At 39.4% G+C, this 27,866-nt stretch overlaps 1 protein-coding gene across 1 annotated transcript in view; it reads left to right on the forward strand.

Moving 5' to 3' along the window:
• Positions 1-27,866, forward strand: part of Dscam1 (Down syndrome cell adhesion molecule 1) — an 829,655-nt gene that overhangs the window by 633,152 nt on the left and 168,637 nt on the right. Inside the window, exons 17-20 of the mRNA XM_080267762.1 lie at positions 8,425-8,544; positions 8,819-8,995; positions 10,078-10,225; positions 25,625-25,773. Of these exons, the coding sequence (XP_080123888.1) occupies positions 8,425-8,544; positions 8,819-8,995; positions 10,078-10,225; positions 25,625-25,773 (594 nt within the window). The remainder of the gene's footprint in view (positions 1-8,424; positions 8,545-8,818; positions 8,996-10,077; positions 10,226-25,624; positions 25,774-27,866) is intronic.

Consider the following 27,866-nt stretch of genomic DNA (forward strand, 5'->3'; position numbering starts at 1 on the left):
GTCATACTTGTCGTAAGTAAAGTTTTTCAAAGCTACCAAGAATAAATAAAAAAGGTGTCAGTGTACTGAAGGGATAGTGGTTAGTGTTTTGCTTTGTGTCCTCCATTTATTTTGCTACCAAAGGTAGAATGCACTTTTTTTTTTTTTCAATGCTAAGCTTGAGAATTACTAACATTGCTTCATGAAATTAGCTTTACAATATGACTTCACATGCTCTTGTTAGTAAAGAATCCTAGTATAGTGAATGCAGGCTGTACTTGAAAGTCTCTCTTTGTTACTGTTTATTTAACTAAACTCCAGTATCAGCATCATATGCAGTACTGTATTCTGCATGATGATGATGTGGCTTTCATTGTCTGATACAACATTCTTCATAAAAGCCAGGCTTGGCACTCATTGAATACCTTTAGGGATTATTCCTACCATCAAAAGATTTTTTATCGCATCACTATGCAAACCATGAACCCCTACACATTGAAGGGGATAATAGAGATTGGCTGTTTTTTTTTTTTTTTTTTTTTTTTTTTTTTTTTTTTTATAATACAAAACAAGGGAAAATATCATGCCTACTGTTATCAGTCACAAGTGAAGAAATTACACACCCATATTCATAATTTTTTCAAAAGATTCCTCTCAGTCTCATTAGTATAAAACCTCAGTGTCATCAGATTTTGTAGGAGATAAGATGTGCCATGAAGAAATGAAACTGGTACTACTCTTTTCAGAGTATGGCATGACTCAGAACAGTATGTAAGATTGACTCTTAGAGGTAGACATGAGTTAAAAGGATCATAATTGAGTTCAAGTGCATCAATTAGAGTTAATGCAAATCCCCAGTTAGCTTCAGAATTATCTATTTCGTGCTGCCATTGAAAGTGAAAAAAGAATTGGCTGAGATAGCACCAGTAAAACAAACTCAGAATTATCATTTGTAGCTGACCGCATTCCGTATGCCAATTACAGATTTAATCAGGGTGAATTTGTTCTTTCAAGAACTTATTACCAATCACTGATAGCATATGAGGAAAGAGCTTCAGAACAGACAGGAAATATAAATTTTCCTCTTAGATCTTTAAATGCAGTTCTGCTAAATATCTGGTACAGTGATAACACTTATCAGAGAAACTTCCTGTAATCTCAGTGTACCCACAGGACACCAGGATATATGGTGGGTTTTAAAATGAATCCCTCCTTTTATTGGGTAGAATGATTTAGGGTCTGTATACCATATACAGAATCCTTACTCAGCCTGAAAGGTTATCTTATCTCTCAGTCACTCAGCCTGAAAAGCAAATCACATCAGTGTTGTTTAACACCATCAGACATATACTGTACAGTACCCATGGAGTGAGCTTCCCCACCCATGTTAATGTCCTCATAATAGGACTTCCATGTGCAGCCCATGTATCACCTGTCTCTGACTCCATTCCTTTATCTTCAGCTTTCCTCTAGGAAGGTAAAGGGCATAAAGGAGGAAGGGTAGTTGGGTAGTCAAGATTGATGTCCAAAGTTTCTACAGCCTTTCAGCCAGTAAATTAAGAGTTGTATTGTAAAACTCACCCCTTTAATGGCCTCGTAGGATTTTGTGTCTGTTAAGTTTGAGTCTCGGTTGATGGAGGCGGTTAATGGCCAAAGGATCACGAGTTCCCAGAAATGATCCAGGCAAAACAGTGGGCAGTTTTGCAAAATAAATTACCTGTAAATAGTCTAAGTAGCCAAACGGTTACATTAAAACTGAAATACATCACTCAGAGGTTTCTGTTGCCCATGAGTGTAAATCTCCTGTGTTGTAGCCTCCTACCCAAAGAGATCCCTGCTGCTGTGAAGTTAATGTCCCTACAAGAGCTTCTGTAACCTGGCATATAGTGGTGTTCATGTTGAACATCCAAAGAAGGCAGCAGTAATAATGGGCTGTGTTGTCAAGTGGTGGAGACGGTAGAGAAATTGTTGTGTGTCCCAAGACATTTTCAGTCAGACCAGTTATTGGGTAGACATTGCTTGTGGCCTCATATAGATGAACACAAAGCTCATACAATACAAGTATTTTGTGCTAGAGACTTGGTCTGGTTGACTGTCTGCTCACAGTTAAATTTGCGTGACTAACTGGTTGTCAAATAAGTTAGCATATCTTGTTTCCTAATGATTTGGTTTACATGTAAGTTTCATGTAGATCCTGGATATTAGACTGTGGCTGAATGGAGTGGCATGGAACTAGAATTTGGACCAGACTGCTTGGAGGGTTAGATACTGTACTTGTAGTACTTAAACACAGGCGGAACAGGTCAGTAGGCACCCCAGAGATAAAGAGAAACTATGAATTCCTGGATATTAGACTGTGGCTGAATGGAGTGGCATGGAACTAGAGTTTGGACCAGACTGGTTGGAGGGTTAGATACTGTACTTGCAGTGCTTAGACACAAGTGAAACAGGTCACCCTAGAGGTAAAGAGAAACTAACCACCACTTCTGTTGGAGATCAAGTCTGACAGCTTTCATAACCACCGTGTGGAATGGGCGTGCTTTGAAAAGTTCACTCATGTGGCCGAAGTTTATGATTAGTTGTTGTTTGTTGAGTCTCTTTTGGACCGTGAATAGGCAGAGCACAAAAATTGGAGTGCAAGCCCATTTCACTATACCCTGATGTAAAAGTTCCTGAAGGAAGACTCAGATCTCTGGAGTCATCCACATTTTTCCATTGGGTACACACAGACAGGTGGGTGATTGGATCTAGAGCCAGGAAATTCTGTGTTGGGCTTTCCATCTGCCTCAAGATCATGACAAAAAGGGGGGGGAAGGAGGGAAGAAGAGGAAGAAGAAAAGCGAAAAAGAATGGAAGCAGAGACCAAAGGCTATCTACACAGGCTGCAGTGTAAAGCTGAGTAGCCTGAAGGAACATTGGTTTGCATAAAAAAAAAAAAAAAAAGTCAGTTCAGCACAAGACAGATTTGGCTGGGTAGGCAGGGGAGCTTTATCAGAGAAAATAGAGGTAGAGATAATTAACACACAGGTTGCATATGGGAGTCATATTGATGAGGACACCAGAATGAGTAGGGAGTTCTCTACAAGGATATTTTAAAGGCCTGACTGATGTTAAATAATGTCAGTGTGAGTTTATTTTCAAGTAGAGTGATCATATGGGAACCTAATCTAGGCCTGGTATGGATAGCTTTACAGGCATTAAATTGCAAGAGGTAATTTTCTTATGGCAGTATTATAATTATTATTATTATTATTATTGTAATTGTTATTATCATTTTTAGTGTTGTTATTACAGTAACTTGGCTGATATAGCTGATGTCAGGTTTGGAGGTGATGCCTGTATATAAAAGTACCATGCCTTTCTTGTCAGTCGTCGGAGGTAATCGGGTTATTGAATGCATCATATAACCCCTAAGAGGACCTGGCTAAAGTAAAGAGTTAATTCAGAAGTTAATAGGGCCAAGGATGCACTGTACTTTGTATTTTATCCTTGGTCATTCCAGATAATTCTGTTCAACTTTGGCGAGACCCCTTGGGCTGGAGGGGTTAATTGACAGAGAAGGGGCTACCTTGGAGACAGTCATGGTAATAGTTTTTATTTATGAAAGAGGTCAGCTTATCCTCCCTTTCATTTTGCTCCATCTTCCCATTTGGTTGTTCATGTGCGTGGGGAGGCAGATCAGACTTCATTACCCATCCCTACTGTTCTGAGAGATTTGGTTGGTGACAAAGCTGTGAAAGGCTTAGAGAAACAGGTTTTAATCCTGCAAGGAAAAATAAAATTCCAGTGAGAGTATAAAACACACTTGAGCACAAGTGCCCATCTAGTACAGGACTATCTGTTCCTTATTTGTCATCCCATAGTAATACAACCAGGGTAGAAGGTAGTAGAGAGTAAGGGCAGAATTGTTGTTTGCTTGTCTGCTTGAGGGAAACCATGTAAAGAGGGTGATGAAAACCTTTTTCATTAATAGATTTAAAATATGAATCCCACACTCATGTCAGAAGACATATTTGACTTGTTGTACAATATATTGTACTAAGATTGATGGAACTGAAGTGAGAAAACTGAAAAATTTATGACTAACTCATTGTTACCATGTGATAAAATGTTTTACTAATGTTCTGTGATAGTAGTTTCCTAGGTAATGGGAATAATGCCAGAGGTTTAGTCTGGAGACATCATGGATTTTAATCAATTAGGATTTTTTTTTTTTTAACAAAAGCATTCTTTTATTCAATTTGAAGTCATATTGTAATCTGCTGCTACTAAAGTTTTTGTGTCTTTTCATGTTTGTAAAGAACAAACAATCCCTGAAGCTTGATCTTCCTGTATTTGTGCATTAGTTTCATGCATTTCTCTGTGGCTCAGCTCATGCGATTGTTGACCTCTTAACTTCTTATTTTATTGATTACAATGGTGCCTCAACTCTATTGGCAGCGTTTGATGTCGACTAACCCCTGTGTATTCAACCCTCGCTGATTATCTTTTGTTTTCGAAGTGCAGCCAGTGTATGCAGTACACTATTATTGATTGGTGTCAAGTGTTCAGGAGTTCTTCAACATTATCAGTTATAGTCTTCATTTTGCTTTTATAGTTTGGTTGAACAGTACCTGTCATTTTCATCTTCATACCATTCCAGTGCTTCCAGAAATTGCACCTTTTAATTTTCCTGAGAATGCCGGCCGCCAGGGTGGTTTTGCCCAAGTGGTGTGTGTGGTGGTAGAAGGGGACATTCCCTTGAGCATCACCTGGCACTACAATGGTGCTGCACGGCTGCCCTTGGCCACGCAGGCTCAGACCATTGGCGAGAGAACTTCTATTTTGACCATACCCAGTGTCTCCTGGCTACACAGTGGCGACTATGAATGCCTTGCACAAAATTCTGCTGGAAAAGCTTCCTTTGCTGCAGAACTTTTAGTGCAGGGTAGGAGAGACTTTTGTGATGCCTCTGGGGGTTGAGCTGTGCCGAACATTCCCCATCTAAATGAAGCAAATTCGGAACAGCAGACTCAATTTCTAAGTTGTAAATGAACTTGCAGAGCTAGGGTTATGCAGAATTGTGAGGTAATTTTCTTCAATACGTGTATAAGATAAATCTTTTAATATTTACCAATTTTTATGTTTTCAGTTATCACATTCGGTTTATTTTTTTAATTTCACGTGTAGTTAAGTATGAAAATGCAAATGTACCTTGCCTGAACAACCAACCAAGAAAATGATTTGTGTTAGGAAATATTAATTGATTGGTATATCAGTACGGTACATGTGTGTGTGTGTGGAGCAAGTTCGCCCTACAGCTCAACACCCACCTACTCTGCCTGACTAACACAGTAACTTGCCAGCTTTTTCCTAACCCTGACAGTTTTATATTGGGATTTAACTTGGGGTTGTCTCAAGGTTAAAATCTGTATGCACTGGACAAGTGTTAATGTAAATAATCATTGCTGTATTGCGCATGCATTCAACAAAACTAATTGTTTCACCAATATTAGGTAAGATTATTATATTTCCAGAAGTATATTAGACATCAGAACTTTATGGATAGTATCTTTGTGACAACCCTGAGGCAATTGCGTGCTGCTTCATTTTCTGTGAGTGATGTGGGGTTTCAAACCTTGGAGTATAAGAGACTGGATATCTCATCATTTGGTTATAGTCACACTACTCATCGAGGTGTGGACGTGTATATAATACTGTATTTGAATGATAATAGCGGTTTTTCAGTATTGGGTTAGAATATTTAATTTTTTATTAGATGAGTTTACCCTGCCATGATCTGATCTTTCATTCTTTTTCTTTACTTTTTAGTATTTTCTCAGCAAGTTTCTTCCCTTGCTGGAACCTTTCAGTTTTTCATTTTTTCACTTTTACAGTTGGAGCTCTGACTTGATCCAGTAATAATAATAATAATAATGATAATGGTAATAATAGTAAATGTTTCTCAAATACAGTATATACATGTAGCGTACTGTAGTGTGTTGGGTCTGTATTCTCATGGGCTTAGGAAGTGTATTGGCATCTCTTCCCTAGCATTTAGTTTTGCATATTTCACCCAAGTACTGCATTCTCATTTATGTTATCTATAAGTTTTTGGTACTGACATGGATTCCATTCATAACATACAAGAGAATGATAACACTCTCAGGTTCTGATATTCTCTCTCTATGGAATGGAAGAGTCTGGCATTTTTGGAATAGAATACAAGATTTGACCTGACTTTGAGAAGGTTTACAAAAATAGCATTAACACTCAGCCTTGTATGACTCACTTTCTGCCAAATGAAATGCTTTGATATCAGCTGGAATAAAAAACATTTGTCCTGACCCTGAGAGGGTTAATGTACCATATATACAACTAAACTGCTAAGGACGAGGTGCTAGGGAGCCTCCTATGTTGAAGAAAACAGTCCTTTGGGGTGAGGTTGATGTTGACTGAGGATATCTGGTCTCCAGTAGTATTGAGCTTCTGGTATGGACCATAACTTTTGATGGAATGCTTTTGGCAACAAGGTTATCATGTCCTGAAGGAAATTATTACTACTTTGTCTACATTTATTGGGCATCTGGGCTTAGCATAGCAAAGCTTTGGTGATAGTTAACCACTTTGCCACCATGGCCTCTTTTGATTGTATTCTTGCCACCACCAGAATATATTATTCATCTCAGGAAACGCCTTTCATACAGAAGCTGTTAGAAACAAGCTTCGTTAACTCCGTCACTAAAAGGCATCTCTGTTAGGCTGAAGGAAACTGCTTGAAGGTAGCAAGAATAAATTAAAAAGGCATCCTTGGAAAGAAAGGGTTAAGCCTAGATACAGTGTGCATACTTCTCGTGGAATTGGTTGCTTTTGTGTCTTGTGGTTTGGAGTGGCACTGGTTGTTTTACATTTTATGAGGTTTTTGTGCAGTTATAACATGTTGGACATATTATTATTAGTAGTAGTAGTATTAGTATCATTATTAGTTTTAAGAAAAGACAAATATCATTTCATCAAAACTATGAGGTGTTTGAGGGTGTCTGCTAGTGTAAAGATATTGATTGGCTACTCTGTATCCAATTGGACCATACCATATACAGTACAGTACTCATATCTTACCCAAGAATGAAATGAAGGAACAGGGAGAATCTATTACATTACATAACCTTCTCCTCTTTCCTACTTCCTTCCCTTGTCCACTGTTATTTTCTGTTAGCTATATTAACTCTTGGTTTCCCTTATTTCCTTTACTGTTTAGTTTTCACTTTTAAATGCATGATTGTAGAGTAGCATGTAGTTTTGCACTCAGCTCCAGGACACAGTGGTGGATTTAAATAGCTACATTTATTTCTGATGTCTTGGTTCAAGGGGCATTATCATCATTGTTGTCATCATGATCCCAACACTACTTTGGGTGAGTAGGATTAATATATTGGAAGAGAAACACCTAAGAGTAGGAAAATTATCAACTACGTGCCTAGTAAAATGGGCCACATATCAATTCTTTCATCATTCAAGCTTTCAAAAATCTTGCCTCCATCTTAGAAGCAAATATTCCTCAGGCATTTTTTTTCTTGTTCTCAAAGAGCAGAAACAAAAATTTCATAGATGGTACTTTATTTACTTTTCTGTTCTACAGGAATCCAATATTAGCTTGATATATGTAGCAACATTTACAAGGTACTGTTTTTCTTTTTCCAGTGAATTATTGTGTTGAAATATAAGCTGTTGATGTGATTTTTGAATTTAGTAATGCCTAACATAGCAGTATCCACTTCAAAGAGATCATTCTCTAAGATTTTGTGGCTAATAAAGTTTCCAGCCTTTTGAACCTTGACATCAATTGTACATTAAGTTGTTCACCCCCATGTATACTTTCCATAAACCTGATAAATTGTTGGTGTGATACCAACCTGTTCTTCACTCTCCTCCTCCTCTTTCTTAGCTACAAACAGATGATTATTATATACAGTACAGTAATGAAATTTTTGCGCACTACTACTAATAAATCTTCACTTTCTTGTATACCTTATCCCATCCCAGCCCTTCCTTGACCAGCATCTTATCATTGGTTTGTGGAAACTTGTGATTATGGGGATGAATGATTCTCTTTCTTTTTCTGTGAATAATTTTTTAATGATTGCTTATGCATGCATAGCATAGTACTTGTTAAAATTGTTTAATATAAGATATATATGTTATATTGATATATATAATTCATGAAATATGTTATATAAAGTATGTTAGTTTCAAGTGAATAACTTGTGGAATAATCAATTTTTTTTATAATTGAAACTTCCCTGGATATATATTCAGCTGATTAAAAGTGACAGTTGATTTTAGGCGTTGTAGTCATAAGCTGCAAATCTTTCACAAGATAAATGAGCTGTGTCTGCATCGCTTTACTTCTGTTGCTTCTTCCTCTCCCTTTGTATTTTTTCTAATATTTTGTGTGTGTTGCCGCAGTTCCTCCCCGCTGGATTGTGGAGCCAACTGACAAGGCTTTTGCCCTGGGTAGTGATGCCCGCCTTGAATGTAAAGCTGATGGTTTCCCTCGGCCTACCCTTGGGTGGAAGAAGGCTGCAGGTGAGCAGAGGTCTCGCTGAATTTTAATGAATTATTTTACAGGATCATATAGTACAATCAAGTATTGTAGTTGGACAATATCATTCAGTTTTTTGTAATGTCATACTCTACAGTACAGTATTTTGTTGAGATACTACAGAAGGCTAATATCCTTTTGGAAGAGTTTATGAACAGATCTGATGTATGTGCGGTTAGTACAGTACAACATTTCACCAAAGCAGAGGTACAAAATCCAGCTTCCATCTAGTTTACTACTGTACTCTTTATCCATCAGGAACCACTCCTGGAGACTACAGGGATCTTGGTGTGAGCAACCCTAACGTGAAGGTTACTGATGATGGCACACTGCAGATTGGTAACATTCAGAAGTCACATGAGGGATATTACCTGTGCGAAGCCAACAATGGAATTGGTGCTGGACTTTCTACTGTCATTTATGTCCGAGTTCAAGGTTAGTGGAATTTGGCTGGTTTGAATTTTATTTTATTTTGAATTCACCACATGTATGAATTTGGTCCATATACTGTATACTGCTAAGGAAAGCAGCTAAATAATTCAGTGTGGAACTTTCCAGTGTCAGTGTGCTGTATGAAACCAAATAAAGATTTAGCCTGCACTTAATAGGTTAGATAAACTGAGATTAACTGTGATCATTTGGCATGTAATTGTTTCATTGTTTTGTTTAGAAAGACTTCAGCATGCTTCCATACATTGGCCTTTGTCACCTAATGGCAGCTGTCCACATAAGTTTGGGTAAAAAAGGGTTTGGGTAACAGGTATTATTTAACCATCCACTTTGTAAATAAAATGGAAAATCATAGATATGAAAGTAAATCTGGGACTTCCGCTTGTGTTAAACAGTATTAAAACTTTCTCACTTCATGGTGGTAGTGAATGGATTCGGTTGTTGTAGTTAGATTCATACTCTAACCATAATGAGGTATTGGTACCTCATATTAGATGTACACACAGTCAAAAAACTATCTGTGCACTTTCACATCTTTACATTTTGAAATGATGGGCTAACCAGTCGAAAATGTTTTCTAATAAGTTTTCATTTATGTGTTTGCCTGCTGTTAAAATCAACACCCCAAAAATATGAGGTTTATACAGCATGTGAAGTAAACGCATTCAGAGGTATTCACCATAGGAAGAAAATGCAAACAGCAGTTACTCTCATTGTGTAAAGATACTTTTTTGATCATGGGTACAATGAGGCTGATGAGGATGATGTGTTACAAGAAAGGTTCATACTTCTGTTAGATAAGGTGAAGTTTGTAGTTGCTAACACTGTAGAGGATATTAGGGAACTCCAATTAATGGTGTTGATATGCAAGTGGGGTTGGTGGAGGATTAGTGCCCCTCCCTGTAAAACAATTAACTCTAAGCCATTGGCCACCCCATTTGGGATACATGGTGTCTGGCAATGGATGGATGGATGGATATGCTTAGAAAAGAAGTGAGTTAATCTTAAAGATTCAGCTGCCTTCAGAGATGGAAATGATGTATCTGATGTAATGTTATCACTTGCAGCTCCTCCCCAGTTCAAGATTCAGTACCGTAACCAGACTGCCAGCCGTGGTGAGGATGCCGTACTGGAATGCGAGGCTGAGGGAGAGACACCCATTGGCATCCTGTGGAGCAAAAACAAGAACAGCATTGACCAGGCAACAGAACCAAGGTAATCACAGAACATATACTCATTTTGTTCTTAATCTTTTCAGTGTTGGAACCAGGGATGGGGTGAAATACAAGAAACCAACTACAAATACAAATATTGATTTTACTGTAGTTGCAAGTACAAATACAAATACAAGTACATGATTATTGTACTTGACTATGTTTGAAGCAAATGTGACAAATTGTAGGATCAGATATAAGTACAAATACAAATATGCAACTTTTGACATTTTCAAACACAGTTGCAAATACAACTAGTTACCTACAGTACTGTATTTACTTACAGTGTAGCCACAGTAAGGAAGTTTTGCCATAACTATAGGCTATCAAGTCTGGACGTCTCAGTAACCCATGGCCCTTTTCCCCGGCGTCTAAGTTATCGTACAGCTGGCTGGGCTGTAGGCTATCCACTTACCGTCTGACCACAGAGCTACTAAGATCTCGTAATAATATTCATCGCGTGATATAAGAATGTTTTAATACCTATAGATCTGCAGTTATTTGTGCTTCAAAATTTTCCCTTACACCACTATACTCATGAATGTTTTGTTTATGGAAATTAATATCCAAAACGTAAAGAGCGGCTACAGTAGTAAAATTAGAGCGAGAATAAGTAGAAGAATGATTTAAAAAATGGTAATACCACAATTTACTTATCATTGATTTTTACAGCAACTGTCAAGTCAGTTCAAGAATAAAGAAAGAATTCTCTGAGAGAAAATTATCTGATTACACAGATAGGCCGAGTATCCAGGCTATGTGGCGTGAAGGGGTGCCTGAATAGTCCGAAATCACGATTAACCCCAAACTGCCACTGACATGTATAGCTGTCGTGATTCAGAGCGCGGAGTGCCGCTTACTGATGGGATATGCTGCAAGCACCTTCCCGCCACCCTTTGAACTCATGGCCATTTTCTTTGACAACCATAGGGTAGGTAGGTACCCAAGGTACCCCATTGATGTATGGCTCAGTCTGTACATGGCACTGGTAGAGTGTAGAGTGATGTCTTTCTTATCCTTCTCATCTGATTCCATCCCTCCATGTGTGGAGCCGATTGCATCATCGAACCCCGCGAAAGTTGTACCCTTACCACTGGCGAAAGGGCTCAGTGACTAAGCAGGTGTGTGGGAAATTGTAAACAATAAACAGGTATGCACAAGTGTGTGTTTTTTAAACATAAGTGAAATGTAAGGTATTATAAGTTATATCTAGTAAGTGTTATGAAATAAGTGTTTTATGATAAGTTTAACAAGTGCATTACAATAAGTGTTACTGTTTATGGTTATTTGTGAAACAGTGATTGGACATATCTTGAGTAACCCTATCTAGTACATTGAAAGAAAACCGAAAGTGCTTGGGAGAGAAAGACAATGACCTGGTTGGCTGTAACTAAATTTTTCCCTCGTTACTCAGAAAATAATGTTTATTATCTGAGCATTAGCAAGTTTGTGATGTGAAGTACAAAAAATGTAAGTTGTGTGTAACATATTAATATTTTCATGTTGCCCCTGATTAGTACAAATTAGTCAAAATTTCTGTACAAAAAATTACCTCATACTCATCCATACTGCATGAAACAGCCAGAGCATTTACTTCTCAAAGTGCAGTTACCCGTAATCGTGATGTCAAGTACAAATATAAGTGCTAAAGTAGAGGGAAATTATTATAATTGACCCAAGAAATGAGTACAGAAAATAAAGAGCTATTCTTTTTCCATACATCTACGGGGCATAGTGGCGCTATGAACGGGTGGAAAACCCTATGGGGAGCCACATGGAAGGGGTGATGACTCATCCTTATGACAGTGAGTAAAGTAAGTCGAGAAAATGATTGGAACATTCTGAGAGGCCGGGCAGTGTTACAGTCACTTCTGAGAGGCCGGGCAGTGTTACAGTCACCACTCCGGTCAGTGCTGCCAGCACTAGGCAGCGAGACCAAGGTCACTGGCGGTGGCGCACAACCAATTAGCCTGCCAAAACACGGAAAATCAGTCGTCTTTAACTTATCCTTATTCATCAACGGGACCACCTGGAGACCTCGGGATACTTTCATTTGAAAGAGGAAGAGTTGGTGTGTCTTATTTATACTCAATTTTTTCTCTAGCTCTAATAGTTTGGCAGATATTAGGGTTTGAAGTAAGGATATTTTTCCCAAAATCTCAAATTCCCCGTAAAGAGGAGTGAGTGATGGGGGAAAACCTCCAGCAGATAAGGTTAATTTGGTGGAAACAAAACACAAATACTGTCAGATTGATTTATTTACCGGTAAATGTACACTTTAAGCAGCAGAAGGACCTTACCAATTCAATTCATATTCCTCCAGCTTGTTTCTGTATTTTTATGACTGTTTTCAGTTTGGTAAATTACTTTTTCTTGCAAAAAAATTTCCTCCCTGCTATTATCGTCACGTTCCTTAAGCCATGCCTATGATTGTTTCCAGCACAGTGGAAGAAACTTAACGTACTCAGAGGTGGATTTCGTATCCCAATTTCCCAGCAGGAGGTTAGGTTAGGTTACGTTATTAGGCACAGTTAATCTAGGTTAGGAAAGGTTTAGTGAAATACTTAGGTTAGAACAGTCCTTTCTGCCAATATGTTAACAAATCAATCAAGAGTTGTCACAGCAGAATAGCTAAAAACAACAGGGAAACAGATTTAACAAGAAGCATTTATTTACCAACCCAGAAATAATCAGAAATATATAACACGCTGTCAGGAAGAACTGATTTGGTAAGGTGCTTTTACTGCTTAACCCATGGATTGCAAGCTACAGCTCAGGCTGGGAAGCATCACATGGCGAGCCACTGCTCAAGCTGTAATTCACCGGGTCGGTCAGGATCACTAGATGGTCGTGATCGTCAGCTTTTACCCTCCCGGAAGGGAGCTGAGAGCTCATATAGTCCGATCTAAGGGCAAGGCTGTAACCTTCACACATGCACACACCCGTCCCCTTGCTCAAGGGGGACAGTAACCACCCACTTCGTCAGTGAAACTTTTCGCAAGCTGAGCGAGGCGCGAACTCCCTCCGCAAACTTACGCATGGCGCTACGTAGAGAGAGAGAGAGATTTTTTTTTTTTTTCACCAGATGATGCCCTGGATGTTTATCTTCAAGTTTATAATAAAAAAAAAAAATTGTTTTCATTTTTTTCACTACTCCCCTATGCAAACTTACACATGGCACTACACAAAGACAGAGAGAGAGAGAGAGATTTTTTTTTCTCTTACCAGATGATGCCCTGGATGTCTGTCTTCAAGTCTGTGATAAATAAAAACCATATATATACACTCAATCCTTGAGTACCGCGGGCAATAGGGACTGGACAAGGACCGTGGTACCCAAATCCGCGTCACTCAGACAATATGTTTACATGTATAATGGTACAATGTGTTCTGGCAACTTTCCAAAACTCTCACTTTTACCCCTTCTTACCACCTAACCCCACGTAAATTACCCACGCTTGCACCCACCATCAGGTAAAACATTGAAAGAGATATAACTGTTGTAATTAAAAACATCAATAGTATTAAAAATAGCATTAACAAAAATAAAAGTTGGGATGGTTACCCTTCTGTTGATACGTAGCTCCCTGGTATTTTCCTCCCATCCCCCAACCCCAATGTTGTTGTCAAAGTTTCGCCTTCTCTCATATCATGTGGCTTTCAGGAGAGACCTTAGGCCATATGGTTAGACAAAAATTTATGGGTCTGACAGTTTTAGAGTACGAAATAGAACGAAAATTTTTGCTAACAAGAAAAAATTACTTTAATCCGTGTGTTCTCGTGAGTTAGCGTTCAGTTTCACATTTTTCGTTTGATATCGTGTTTCCCAACGCATTTCTGATAAAGTAAACATATGGCTAAACTGCTCAATCAGTTCGAAATGTGTTGGGAAGAGCGATACCGAACGAAGAGTAATGTGTTGCGAAGAGCGATACCGAACGAAGAATGTGAAACGGAAAGCTAACTCAGGAGAACACATGCATGAAAGAGTACCTTTTTTCTGGTTTGCAAACATTTTCGCTCCATTTTGTTCCCTAAAACAGCCAGCCCCGTAAATTTTAGTCTAACTATACAGCCTAACGTCTCTCCGAAACATGATACGACGAGAAGGCGAAACTTTGACAATAACTTTGGGGTTGGGGGTCAGAGTAAAATACCGTGGGTGGAGCTACGTATCAACAAAAGGGTACTCAGTGGAGGTGATGTTGACCCAGTCCAACTTCTGTTTGTGTTAATGCCATTTTTAATACCACTGATGTTTTTAATTACAACAGTTATATATCTTTCAGTGTTTTACCTGATGGTGCGTATAGGTGGAGGTAAATACGTGGGGTAAGATGGTAAAAAGGGGTAAAAGTGAGAGTTTGCTTTCTCTGACGCTCCACATAACACCCTATAAGCTTCTCAGTCAGTTTCAGGACAACATATAAACCTTCACAGCTGCCAGGATTGCATCACATCCTACACACGATCTTTATCTTCTCCCTGTCCTTCCAAATCGTTATGATGGTGCTTTCTTTTATGCTATGGTTTTTCTTTTTTTCTTTTGCCATTTTGGTATTTGTACGCTTAAAGCAGTGGAAGAACCTTACCAATTCAATTCATATTCCTCAGTTTGTTTTCTGTATTTTTCTGATATTTTCAGGGTGGTAAATTACCTTTTCCTGCTGAAAAATTTCCCACTTTTTATCATCACGTTCCTTAAGCCATAACATGATTGTCTTGATGTACTCAAAGGTGATTTTCGTCTCCCAACTTCCCAACTGGATGCTACGTTAGGTTAGGTTAAATTATAAGGTAGAGTTAAGCTAGGTTAGGTCAAGTTTAAACACTTAGGTTAGGACAGGCCCTAATTTCGCCGTAACCCTGATGTGTCAAACAAGTTAACAGCGGAATACAACTTAAAACGACGGAGGAAAGAGATTTAGTATGAAACGTTTATTTACCTCCCAGAAGTAATCCGACAAACATAAGACTATCAGGAAGAAGAACGAAGAATGTGAAACTGAATGCTCACTTACACGAGCAGAAGTATTTTGTGTGTGTGTGTGTGTGTGTGTGTGTGTGTGTGTGATTAGCAAACATTTTCGTTCAGTTTCGTCTCCTAAAACTCGAAACCCATATGACTGTGAGGTAGAGTCTGTGAGATGCGAGAAGGACTTGATAGCCGTATGCTCGGTCTGTCCTAAATGTGTTGGGAAGCACGAAACCGAATGAAAAATATGGAACTGAACACTAACAAGAACACATAGACGAAAGTATTTTTTTCTAAGCAAACATTTTCGTTCCATTTCGTCCCCTAAAACTGCGAAATCCATTATGAGTGTGGGGTGGAACTAGGTGAAGCATGAGAAAGGATTGATAACAGTATGCTCAGTTAGTTGGAAGTGTTGGGAAGCATTAAATCGAACGAAGAATGTGGAACTGAACGCTACGATAACACATGGACGAAAGAGTAACTTTTCCTCTAATTAGCAAACATTTTCGTTCCATTTCGTTCCTTAAAACTGCAAAATCCATGATAATTGTGGGTAAGAACTAGATGAGGCATGAGAAAGGACTGATAACCATATGCCCAGTTGGTCCAAAATGTGTTGGGAAGCATGAAATCAAACGAAGAATATGGAACTGAACTGTAACTTACGAGAACGTAAGTTTTTTTTTTTTTTTTTTTCTGATTAGCATACATTGTCGTTCCATTTTGTCCCCTGAAATTGCCGAAACCCATAAATTTCGTCAAACCGTTCGGCCTTGAGTTTGCCCAGAAAACATATTTCCATTCTGTATGCTTATTCATAAAAACCACCAGGAACCCTCAGCCAGGAACAACGCACTTGCCCATTCGTTTCAAAACTAACCATAGGTTTTTCACGAAAATATGCCCACTGTGCTTCCCAGGCAAAATTTCAGCAACCTACCCTAACCTATCCCATCTCACTAGGGCTGTTTGGCTGAGGTGGCTGGCTGTGGTACTGAGATAAATACCCATACAGAATGGAAATATGCACCCAGGAAATGTACCCAGAGATTAGAGGGTGACGTCATAGCGCGCGGCTTTCAAATTTCGTCCCCAGGCCAGCTGACTTCCCGCGTGAGCTAGAGTTTTTCCGCGTGTTGACATGACTTGTCTCATTATGCTGACCGCGTTAGAACAAAAACGTGTTACTCAACCACGTGTTACTTAAGGATTGAGTGTATATATATATATATATATATATATATATATATATATATATATATATATATATTTTGTTCACCACGGGACGGGATAAAAAAAGGTAATTGCGCAATCCATGGGTTAAAGTAAAGCGTATGTTTAGCCTCCTCAATGCCTGTGAGTTCAGAAATTTGCGCGCTCCCATGGCCGGCCTCGGGACCATTTTTTCAAAGTCCTAAAATCAATTTCTTTTTCTCACAGATGTAAAAAGACTTATCTGGTGCACCTGGCTTTCCCCCCCTCCCCCCCCCAAACTGTCCTGTGAATTGCTGTGGTTCGTGAAAGAATTAATAAAATTGGGTTGCATGTTACATTAGCAAAAACATGTTGGATGAAGTGACCTGATTGTTTGGGATGGTAGAGTAGGGTTGTGTAAACATGGGATGGTAGAGTAGGGTTGTGTAAACATACCATTGACCTTCGTTCCCATCCCATAATTGTTTGCAGTTTTTTTTAGCTTGCCCCAATTCAATGTCACTGACACCGGTACGGTAAAGCGTTGTTCAGGGCTGGCAGCTATGAAAGTGTTAATGGAATACATTGTTGTTTGTATCAATACTCTCTCTGTTTCACTCATAAACGTAAGAACGAGCAGTAAATGTACACTTGACTTTAAGAAGCAGAAATAACTGTATGCTCAGTCAGTCCAAAATGTGTTGGGAAGCACGATATCGAATGAAGAATGTGTAACTGAATGCTAACTTACGAGAACACGTGGGATGAAAGAGTAATTTTTTTCTGATTAGCAAACATTTTTGTTCCATTTCATCCCCTAACATTGTGAAACCCATAAATTTTTAAGCATACAGTCTAAAGACCTTACCAAGTAATTTCATATTCCTCTAGTTTTTCTGTATTTTTCTGACTATTTTGAGGGTGGCAAATTACTCCCTCTTGCTGAAAGATTTCTTCCCATATTATCATCACATTCCTTAAGCCATACCTACAATTGTTTCTGATGTAATAGCAGAAACTTACTCAACGTACTGAAAGGTGGATTTCATTTTCCAATTTCCCAACTGGAGCGTAGGTTAGGTTAGGTTAAATTATTAGGATGTTATGGTAGGTTAGGTTAGGTTAGGTTATTAGTTGCCTCACCAAACTCCACCTCACTACCCTTGTGATCGAGTTGTGAGCAGGAGGTGTGGGTGAGGGGTAGACCTACACTTGTTTACCCTTGCCTCGCTTGCTAGCAGCCAGATGCTTGCTGTTTATACTGGAGCTATCGTATGGATAATTTTATGTATTACCATACCACTGAACCATTCAGTTACAGCCCAGATATAATGAAACCTGGATAATCTGAACCTGGATAATCGAGCTTTCACTGTACCATGGTCTCCTCAAATTTTATGAAAATTATGGCAGAGCTGAGGCAGAGAATTTTTTATGCAAAGATTAGCAAGTGCATCAACTTGTATGCCTCCATGGTATGATTTTGGCTCCATTTCATGTTGCTAACTATCATTCAGCGCAGCTCAGCCTCAACCGCCTGGACATCACTGTACATTACGAGAGAGAGAAAGAGGGTGGGTGGGGGAGGAGGACTGCGGTACACAGAGACAAAGGAGGGAAAGGTTGTAGGGCACACCACCCAAACATACGAGCCCATGCTCTTGCAAATCTTTGCATAAAAAATTCTCTACCTCAACTGTTCCATAGTTTTCATAATATTTGAAGTGACCATGGTAATCAAGATAATTTTCCCTCTGAGAATTCTTTCTTTATTCTTGAATTGGTTCAATACTTGCTGTAAAAATGAATCAGTGATAAGTAAAAAGTGGTATAAACATTTTTCACCCATTCATCTAATTATTCTCACTCTAAATTTACTACTGTAGCTGCTTTTTACTTTTTGGAAATTAATTTCCATAGACAAAACATTAATGAGTATAGTGGTGTAAGGGAAAATTATGTAGCACAAATAATTGCAGATCTACAGGTATAAAAACATTCTTGTATCGCGCGATGGTTGTTATTATGAGATCTTAGTAGCTCCGTAGTCAGACGGTAAATGATAGCCTACAGCCTGGCCAGCCATACAATAACTTATGCACCAGAGAAAAGGGGCGTGGCTTATTGAGATATCCTGATTGAATAAACTCTTTTTATGGTATTAATTGTCTTTGTAAGCATGGGTACATTTATTTGTCCATCTACAGGCATACCCCAGTTTAACAATGTAATTGGTTAGGTAAAACCCCATCGTTAGGCGGGGCATCGTAATTGGGGTACTTTTAACATGTAATGTGGAGTGTTGACCAGCCATGGGTTTCCTCTTGGACCAAACCCAAAATCCACCCAAATGAGCCCCAAAACAGGTTTAAAGTCAATCTAAATGGCCTTACAGCTGTCAAGGAAGCTAACCTAAGCCTAACACCTGTAAATAACTCACTAAAACCAACAGATAAAATTTGAAAATCATCAAATATAAGTCTGGAATAAATCAAGCTTAGTAAAATGTACCTCAAAATGACAATGTTCACCCCATCAGTGGCTAAAACACATTAATCTAAGTTTAAAAACTGTTTATAAATCAACCAAAACACAATTTTAGTCTAAAATATCATCAAAATTGGTTTAAAAAATCAAAACCCATCATTAAACCTGGGTATCGCATCTAGGGGTATGTATATCGAGGTATTGCTGTATCTGTCTAGCTGTTTGCCAGACTCCTTAATCCCATAAGGGATGGCCACAAACAAATTGCCTCCACATCACCCTGTCCAGTGGCACTTCACTGCCTTGCTCCCAGCTCACACCCCCCCTCTCTCATATACCTCTCCACTCCATCCTTCCATCTCATCCTTGGCTTCCCCTTCCCTCTTCCTCCCCCTCCACCCCACTCATGTACACTCTTCTCATTAGTCTCACGGTCTCCATCCTCTCAACATGGTCAAACCACCTCGATTAATTTCTCCTAATGATTTTATCACATCCACATCCACACCATAGCACTCCTTCACTTCCTCATTTGTCAGTCTGACTCTCCATGTAATACCACATGCTCCTCTCAAATAACTCATTTCCACTGCTATCACTCATGACTTGTGTCCTTCCAACAAGGTCCAAGTTTCATTTCCATATGTTAGAAGTGATATCACAATACTGTCATGCAGCAACTTTTTTACTTCCATGCTCACTTCCCTGTTTCTTATCGCTGTTTTCAAAGAACCAGCTACCTTTCTTCTCAGTTGTACCATTTCAAGCACTTTACCCTCCAAACTTCCATCCTTAGTCATCACACTATCTTAGTACAGTACTTAAATGCACTCACATTTTCTATATCCTCATCATCCAACCTCACTGTACATCCAGTGACCTCATTTCTGTCGAACACCATAACTTTACTCTTTCCTACATTCACCTTTAAATTCTGTTTCTTACACAGTCTTCCAAACTCAATCACCAGGCCTTGCAGTTCCTCTTCATCTTCACTTAACAATACAGTATCATCTGCAGTCAACAATACAGGGAGTTTCCAAACACTGCCCTCTCTCATTTGGGCTGCACCAGTATCCACTGCCCTATCTCGTATCTCTATTAAAACCCTGTCCATACATTTTGAACAACCATGGAGACATGACACATCCCTGTTTTAAGCCAACATTCAGATAAAAAAATTCACACAGTTCTCTATCCACATTCACTGAAGCCTTAGCCCCCTCATACATTTCACAACATTCAACATCTTCCTATTTACTCCATATATTCTCAGTATTTTCCACATTCTTTGTCTGTCCACCCTGTCATATGCTTTCTCCAAGTCCGTGAAGGCCACATACAACTTCTTTCCCTTCTCTAGAAACTCTTCCACTAAAGACCTAAGAATTTTTGCACCATAAATGAGTATATGACCTTCAAAAATTGGTCATGGTCATTTATACTTGGCACAAGTACTTGGATTACCCTAGGGTACCTTCCTGTATAATATCATCAAGATGAAGAAAAAGTGCAAACAAAAATAATAATTATAATAATACTTCCCAAAACAATAAACTTTGACATACTGATCTTACTCTATTTGCAGGTACAAATACAAATGCAGATACGTATTTGGCCCCTGGTTGGGACAGCTTAATTATTTTTTCCAGGCAGTGATAAATGATTTAATTCATGTGAGAGTGAATATAGGATTATGGGTGACGTAGGTGGAGGGATGGAGTTGAGAGGTATATGAGGGAGGGGGGGTGAGTTGGGGGGAGGGTAGTCAAATGGTGGGTGACAGAGCGACTTGGAGGCGTTTGGTCTGCAGCCACCCTTTGCGGGATTAGGGCGTCGGGCTATAGATAGATAGTGTTAATACTATCTATCTATCTATTGCCAGACGCCATAATCCCGTAAGGGATGGCCATTTGGCTTTGAGCTATTTGTTTTACAGGGAGGACCACTAACCCTCCACCAACCCACTTACTGACACATAGGGAGCACATATGGTTTGGTTATATGGTTACCACCCAATGTTGTAAATGGTTTCTTGGCTTACAGGAAACCATTTGGCTTGTCACTCAATGGAAAGCCACCTGTAAAGGGAAGAAGAGCAATAAGAAGTGACAGGAAAGATGGGAGAAATAGGAAGAGAGTAGGGTAGGCACAGAAAAAGAATGATAAAGGCTAAGGAAGAAGTAGGCATCACTACATCAAGTGAGTGGATGATGGTTGCCACCACCTACGTCACCACTAATCCTCTCACGCATAAGCCAGCTCTTGTACAGTAGACCCTCAGTTTACACAGGCCCAATTTGCACTAAACATATTTTGCACAGAAAAATAAATCTGACGCAACTCAGTAAATGCAGGGGAAAAAAAAAAAGTTTGTGGAGGAAAATTCCAGAAGTCAGCCCCCATCAGTGGGGGCTAAGTAAGATAATTGAGTAGAGAAATAGATTGTTGCTAGTGGGTGATTTTAATTGTAGAGAGGTCGATTGGGAAGGAATTGATGCAGGGACCAGTGTGGAAACCTGGGGGTATAGACTGATGGAGCTGATAATGGAAAATATGTTAATACAGTTGGTTAAAGAAAATACAAGAATTAGGGAGAGGATACACCATCAAGAATGGATCTTTTAACAAGAAACTGTAATGATATACAGAAATTACAGTATCGGTGCCTTCTAGGAGAGAGTGACCACCTGGTTAGGGATGTGGGAGAAAGAGAAGAGACATAACAAAATAGACATAACTGTGGGAAAGTGGATTTTTACCCCATAACACAATATTTCAGATATATGGACTGGAGCAACAGGGGACGAGGAAAAATATCCAGGAGAAATATAATATCTTTTTGAAAATATGGTAGGAGGTGGTCAGAAACTGTTCCTAAAGTTGCAGCAAAAAAGGAAGGCAGAAAGAAAGATTAGTTTAATGAAAGGTGTAGGGAGGCACTTGGAGTTAGGAATAGAGCATGGGATATTGGAAGAAAAAGAAATACTGTAAAAGCTTGGAAAGTGTACAAAGAAGTAAGAAATGAATTTGTAAAAGTAAGAAGGGGGAGGAACAAATATACAAGAAGGATATTGTTAATAAAAGGAAGAAAGAACCCAAGCTGTTTTACAGGTTTGTTAATAGTAAAATGAGAAAAAAAAAAACAGCATACTGTGATTGAGAGATGGTGCTATAATATGTGAAAAAAGAAGAGAAAATGTGTGACATAATGAATGATGAATTGCAGTCGGTATTTGTAATATAAGAGAAATCCCTAGAACCTGTAACAGAGAAGCAACCCTTGAAATTGGAAACAGTAGTACTGTAGTTGAGAGAAATGAGTTACTTCAGTTGATGAAGGATACAGATGTGAGAAAGGGAATGGGACTGGATGAAGTAGCTGGTTGGATCTTGAAAAATTGTGCAGACCAGTTAGTGAGGCCTGTCTATGATATTATGAGGTTTTCTATAGAAAGTGGGGAGCAACCTACTGAATGAAAAAGAGCAGATATACAGTAGTTCCAATTTATGAAGGTGGTGACAGGGAGGACCCACTTAACTATAGACTGGTCTCCCTAACTAGTAAAGTCTGCAGACAATGTTAAAATGTCATTAGAAAAAGATGGGTAAAATTCCTTGAAGGGCATATGGTAATTACATCCAAGCAATTTGGATGTAGAGAAGGGTCGTCTTGTGCTACGAACCTGTTGAGCTTTTATAGTAGAGTGATAGACAATGTTTAGGAAAGGAAAGGATGAGTACAGTAGAGTGTATTTACCTGGATTTAAAGACGGCTTTTGATAGAGTGCCACACAGAAGATTATTATGGGAATTTAAAACCTTTGAAGGTGTGAGTGGGAAATTGTTGAAATGGATGGAAAATTAGTTGATAGAAAAACAAATGAGAATCGTAATAAGAGACAAGTTTCACCAGTGGAAAAAGATAACTAGTGGAGTGCCCCAGGGTTCGGTGTTGGCCCCTGTTATGTTTTTGATGTACAGTATATAAATGGCATGCCTGAAGGGTTGAATATTTATATGAGTTTATTTGCCGATGATGCAAAATTGAGAAACATATTAAAGGAGTAAATTGCTGTAAGGAATTGCAAAAGATCTAGAGAACCTCTACAAGTGGAGTCAAATGTGGAAAATGGAATTCAGTACTAATTAATGTCATGTGTTGGAATTGGGAGTCAGTGATAAGAGACCTAGGCATGTGTATAAATTGGGAGATGAAATAAGAAGGAAGGCAAAAGAAGAAAAGGACCTTGGTGTGACCATACAGGATAACCTATTGCCAGAGAAACATAGAAACAGTATCATTGGAGGAACTTACGGGCTACTGACCAACATGAGAGTGGCATTTAGTTGTATGGATGAAGAGCTGCTGAAAGAGATAATAGTGACCATGATAAGACTGAGACTGGAGTATGCAGCAGTAATGTGGTCACTGCACTTGAAAAAGCATACCAGTAAACTAGAAAGAATACAAAGGATAGCCACAAAATTGACACCAGTCTTGAGAGAGTTGTCTTACGAGGAGAGATAGAAAAGTTGAAATTGCCAACTCTGAGAAAGAGAAGAGAGAGGGGAGATTTGATTGCAATGTTTAGAGGGGTTAGAGGAATAGAACATGTGGGTAGAGAGAACCTCTTTGTGAAAGATGATGGAAGAACAAGAGGACATGAATTCAAGCTGAAGAAGAGTCAATGCCCCAGTGATGTAAAGAAATTTAGTTTTCCAAACAGAACTCTGGACAATTGGAACAGTTTAGAGGGAGAGGTGATGCGAGCAGAGAGCACCCATATGTTTAAATCTAGATTGGATACCGATAATAAATATTTTTAGAAAAGAGACAGGACAACGCAAGCCTAGCTCAAATCCTGTATAATACAATTAGGTAAACAGGTAATTAAACACACACACACACACACACACACACACACACACACACGATAAATATGGTTTAAGACATGGGACAGTACGAGCTTGACTCATTCCTGTAAAGATACAATTAGGTAAGAACAATTTGGTAAGAACACACACACACACATATTGCTTGCTGTCTGCTTCTTGTCTGTCTCACCACATTGCCACCACTCACTATGTACTTTGTCTCCTTTCAACTAAGTTGTTTGTTGCTTTATGCAGTTGAAATAATTTTTCACCTATCTCAAGGTAGATGAGTCATCATCTGAAGATACTCCTATCCCTGACACCCAAACATTGTTCTGTGGTTTGTCATCGTGAGTGATCACCACATATTTCCCACATTGTACACTTTAATTAACCCTTTTCTAAGCCCAGTGGTGTTCATAGAAATTGTATGTGTACCACAGTGAATGATATGGTGATCAGGAGCAGGTAGAAATTGTTTAAAAGAGCCAAAAGGAGGACTTTCGAAAATTTTGAGATTTAACTCTACCAGTTTGCCATATAACATGGGTTACAGTGGCACAATTTGTGCACTTTGATTTGCATAGTAATATTTCCTGATACATTAGCTGTGCAAATTGAGGGCCTACCGTATTTTATTACAGCTAATGCCAGGTGATTTTATTCAACTAAGACTGAACCGTGGGAGCCTTATAGTGGTAACACTAATCAAATGAAATTTTAACAAAAAAGACCTCATTGTACAGTAATTGAAGGTTTGAATGATGATAGTTTCTAATCCCTTCACTTGAAGAGGGCTGTTATATGTTCAGTTAAATTTTCTGCCTGTAAGTGGAGAAAAAAAAAAAAAAAAAACGTAACTGTGGTACTAAACAGTACTTTATCATTATCATTATGGTGAATTTTTTTTTTTTTCCCCATCTCTAGATGATTTCATTCACCTTAGGGGAGACTGCTAACCTTTTCACAACTAGATATTCTTCCTAGCCGTAATAATTATAATCTGGTGATAATATAATTAAAATAAAAAATACATCATAGTGAAGGGGTCAACTGTAAATAGGTCATAGTGAATGTTTCAGAATTACAGACTCTTATCATTTCATGATGCCCTTGTTAATCTTTTGACTGCTAGAATCCTTCTTGGCCAAACAGAATTATCTGGTGTTAGTTGGATTACATTCTGTACTTGGGTGTATCCAGCAAAAGATGAACTGAATTAGGTTATATATTTTTCATTTTTGGAACATCTCACAGATCAACAACACTTTCTTATTTAAATATTAACAGTTTACACAGGTGTTACCATAGCTGTAAAGTGCTACACTATAATGTTGATTAAGCACTGTATCTCTCATTGTCTGCTAACAAAAGGCAAGTCAAAAGTGAGAGGGGTGGAAGTGAGGTATCTGATAGGAGCTTCTGGAGCTTTTGGAATTACAGACAGACAAAACAGGTATTGAAAGAGTGATGTGATGTTGATGTGAAAGTGTTGGAAAACATCAGAAATACTTTGAAATGTTTGGCAATGTGGAGATATGGAGAACCAGAGATTGAAGTGGGGAGGGGAATGAGGAGACCTAGGATGAAATAGAGGGATGGGATGGAGGGATATAGTTACTGTATGAGTTAGGAAGGACATAAGATGGAGAGAGGGTAGCCTTATGGCAGAGAACAGAGTGATGAGGTGATTTTTTTGTGTGGCCACCCCTTCTGTGATAAGGCATCTGGCTGCAGATGGATAAAAAACTGTGTTACTGTATTGACATAAAAATGGCTCAGTGATATAACTATTGATTTAATTGAAACCCTGTAGTTCTCTTCATTATTTGTGCTGTAATTGATGCATGCCATAACCTCCAGATACACCATCCGTGAGGAAATGCGAGGTGGCAGTGTGCACAGTAGCCTCAGCATCAAGAACACTGACCGCTCTGACTCTGCCGTCTACACTTGTGTTGCCACTAATGCTTTTGGTAGTGCTGACACCAACATCAATCTCATCATCCAAGGTTTGACATGGTTTTGTTTGCAGTGTTTGGAAATGCGTAATTTTGTGACAAAACCTCTACTTTAGCTTTATGTTTGCCATACTAAGTGCTCAGGGTGGTACTCCCAAGGGGAATGGGAATGCTGGTGACAGGGAGAGCTGTTGCTTCTGTTTCACAGGCTACTGGACCATCTCCCTTTGCTGACCTTTTCAGCTTGACACTAACATGGAGAGTAGAGCAGCATATTCATCCAGATACTTTCCTCCAGCTATCTTATGCACTGCTCTACATGTGCTATTATATCACACAGTGTATCCCAATACGAACAGGAATTGATGCCAGGAAGGCCATGCAGCAAGGAAACTTTGCCCCCACTACCTAGTGATGGACCTATTGTGGCGAGGCGTGATGAGGGCTCTGCCAGCATAGATTTTGGTGCCGCGATGGGGTGGGGTTCAACCTGTGCTAGAGGGTACAGGGCATTGTGGTTCCCAGGCTGCTGCCTCTGCCCAATAGAGGGGCCCAAACCTGGGAGTAATGCCTCGGGAGGCTGCCCTGTCAATGGTGTATAATGGCAGAGCAGTTTCAGTGCCAAGGCGCACCTGGAGAGTGTCCCTGTAGCTGTCCTGGCAGGGTGCCCCGAGGTCATTGCCACAGCCACAGGTCACAACTGTTGCCTATGGGTCCCAGATCCTATGCTTAGTCCTGGGAATGTGCGGGTGGGTGGGGCCTGTGTTATGTTTCTCCCCATTATTTATTCTCACCAGATTATGACTAGAAAGAAAGATCTAAGCAAGCTTGAGGAAACTAAGTCACCCAAGGGGATCAGAGTGGCATCATGGAATGTGGGAAGTTTGAAGGGTAGAGCAGGGGAAGTAGGTGAGACATTTAGTAGGAGGTGGGTGGATGTGGGATGTGTGCAGGAAGTCAGGTATAGAGGAGGATCAGCCAGAATGATTGCCAGGAAGGTTGCAAGTTACAAGTTATTTTGGCAGGGTAGGGCAGATGGATATGGTGGTGTGGGTGTGCTGGTTAGGGAGAAATGGGTGGAATATGTCATGAATGTGGTGAGAGTCAGTGATAGGATAATAGAAGTGAAAATTTTGTTTGGTCTGATCAAGTTTGCATTTATATCGACATATACTCCATGGGCAGGCTTGGATGAGGCAGAAAAGGATAGATTCTGGGATGACCTAATATGTGTAGTAGGTGGTATGGGGGATGATGAGATTGTAGGTTTTGGAGGGGACGTAAATGGTCACATAGGTGAAGCAGTTCAAGGATATGAAGGAGTACAGTACATGGGAGATGTGCATATGGTACAAGAAATGAGGAAGGGTAGAGGATACTTGAGTTTGGGGAGGCAGTGAGAGAACATTGATTACATACGAGTTTGGGCGGAAATAGCAGCCAGATAGACTATTTCATGGTCAGGAAGGCTGATAGGAGGTTAGTGAGGGATGTTGTAGTTACAGAGAGCGAGGAGTCTGTGCTGCAACACAAGTTATTGATGTGTGATATGGTGCTTAAGGAGCGGGTGATGAAAAAGAGGATCTATGCACCTAGGAAGAAAATATGGAAGTTGAGAATATGAGCAGTAAGGAGTGCCTTCTATAGCGAGATGAATAGAGTGGTGGCTGAACGGGGAGACATTGATAGAAGTGTTAATGAACAGTACAGAGCCCTCAAGAACAACCTCTTTAGAGTTACTGATTCAGTGTGTGGATGGACATGGGTCCCCTCAAGACATAAAGTAACTTGGTGGTGGGATAAGGGTGTAGAGGCGGCAGTTAAGGAGAAAAGAATGCTTTTCCGGGAGTGGAGCAAGGGTGGTAGCAGAGAGGATTGCTGTACTTGGCTGCCTGGCATAGAGCTAGATGAGAGGTTTACAGGACAAGTCTGAATCTCAGAGACATTTTCTTGATAACCTAAATAGTGTTGAAAGGAAGAATATAATATTTATGGTGGCAAATCAGATGGCAAGGGAAAATAGGGATATCATAGGTGAGCAGTGTGTGAAGAATGATGAAGGAAAGGTAGTCATGAACAATGGGGATATCAAAGACGCCTGGAGAGGGCATTATAATCAGTAGTTGAATGAGGAGTGTGACTGG

The sequence above is a fragment of the Coenobita brevimanus genome, chromosome 25 (assembly GCF_032717465.1).
Source record: "Coenobita brevimanus isolate Jiangsu-jjx chromosome 25, ASM3271746v2, whole genome shotgun sequence".
In the NCBI taxonomy this organism is placed as follows: Eukaryota; Metazoa; Arthropoda; class Malacostraca; order Decapoda; family Coenobitidae; genus Coenobita; species Coenobita brevimanus.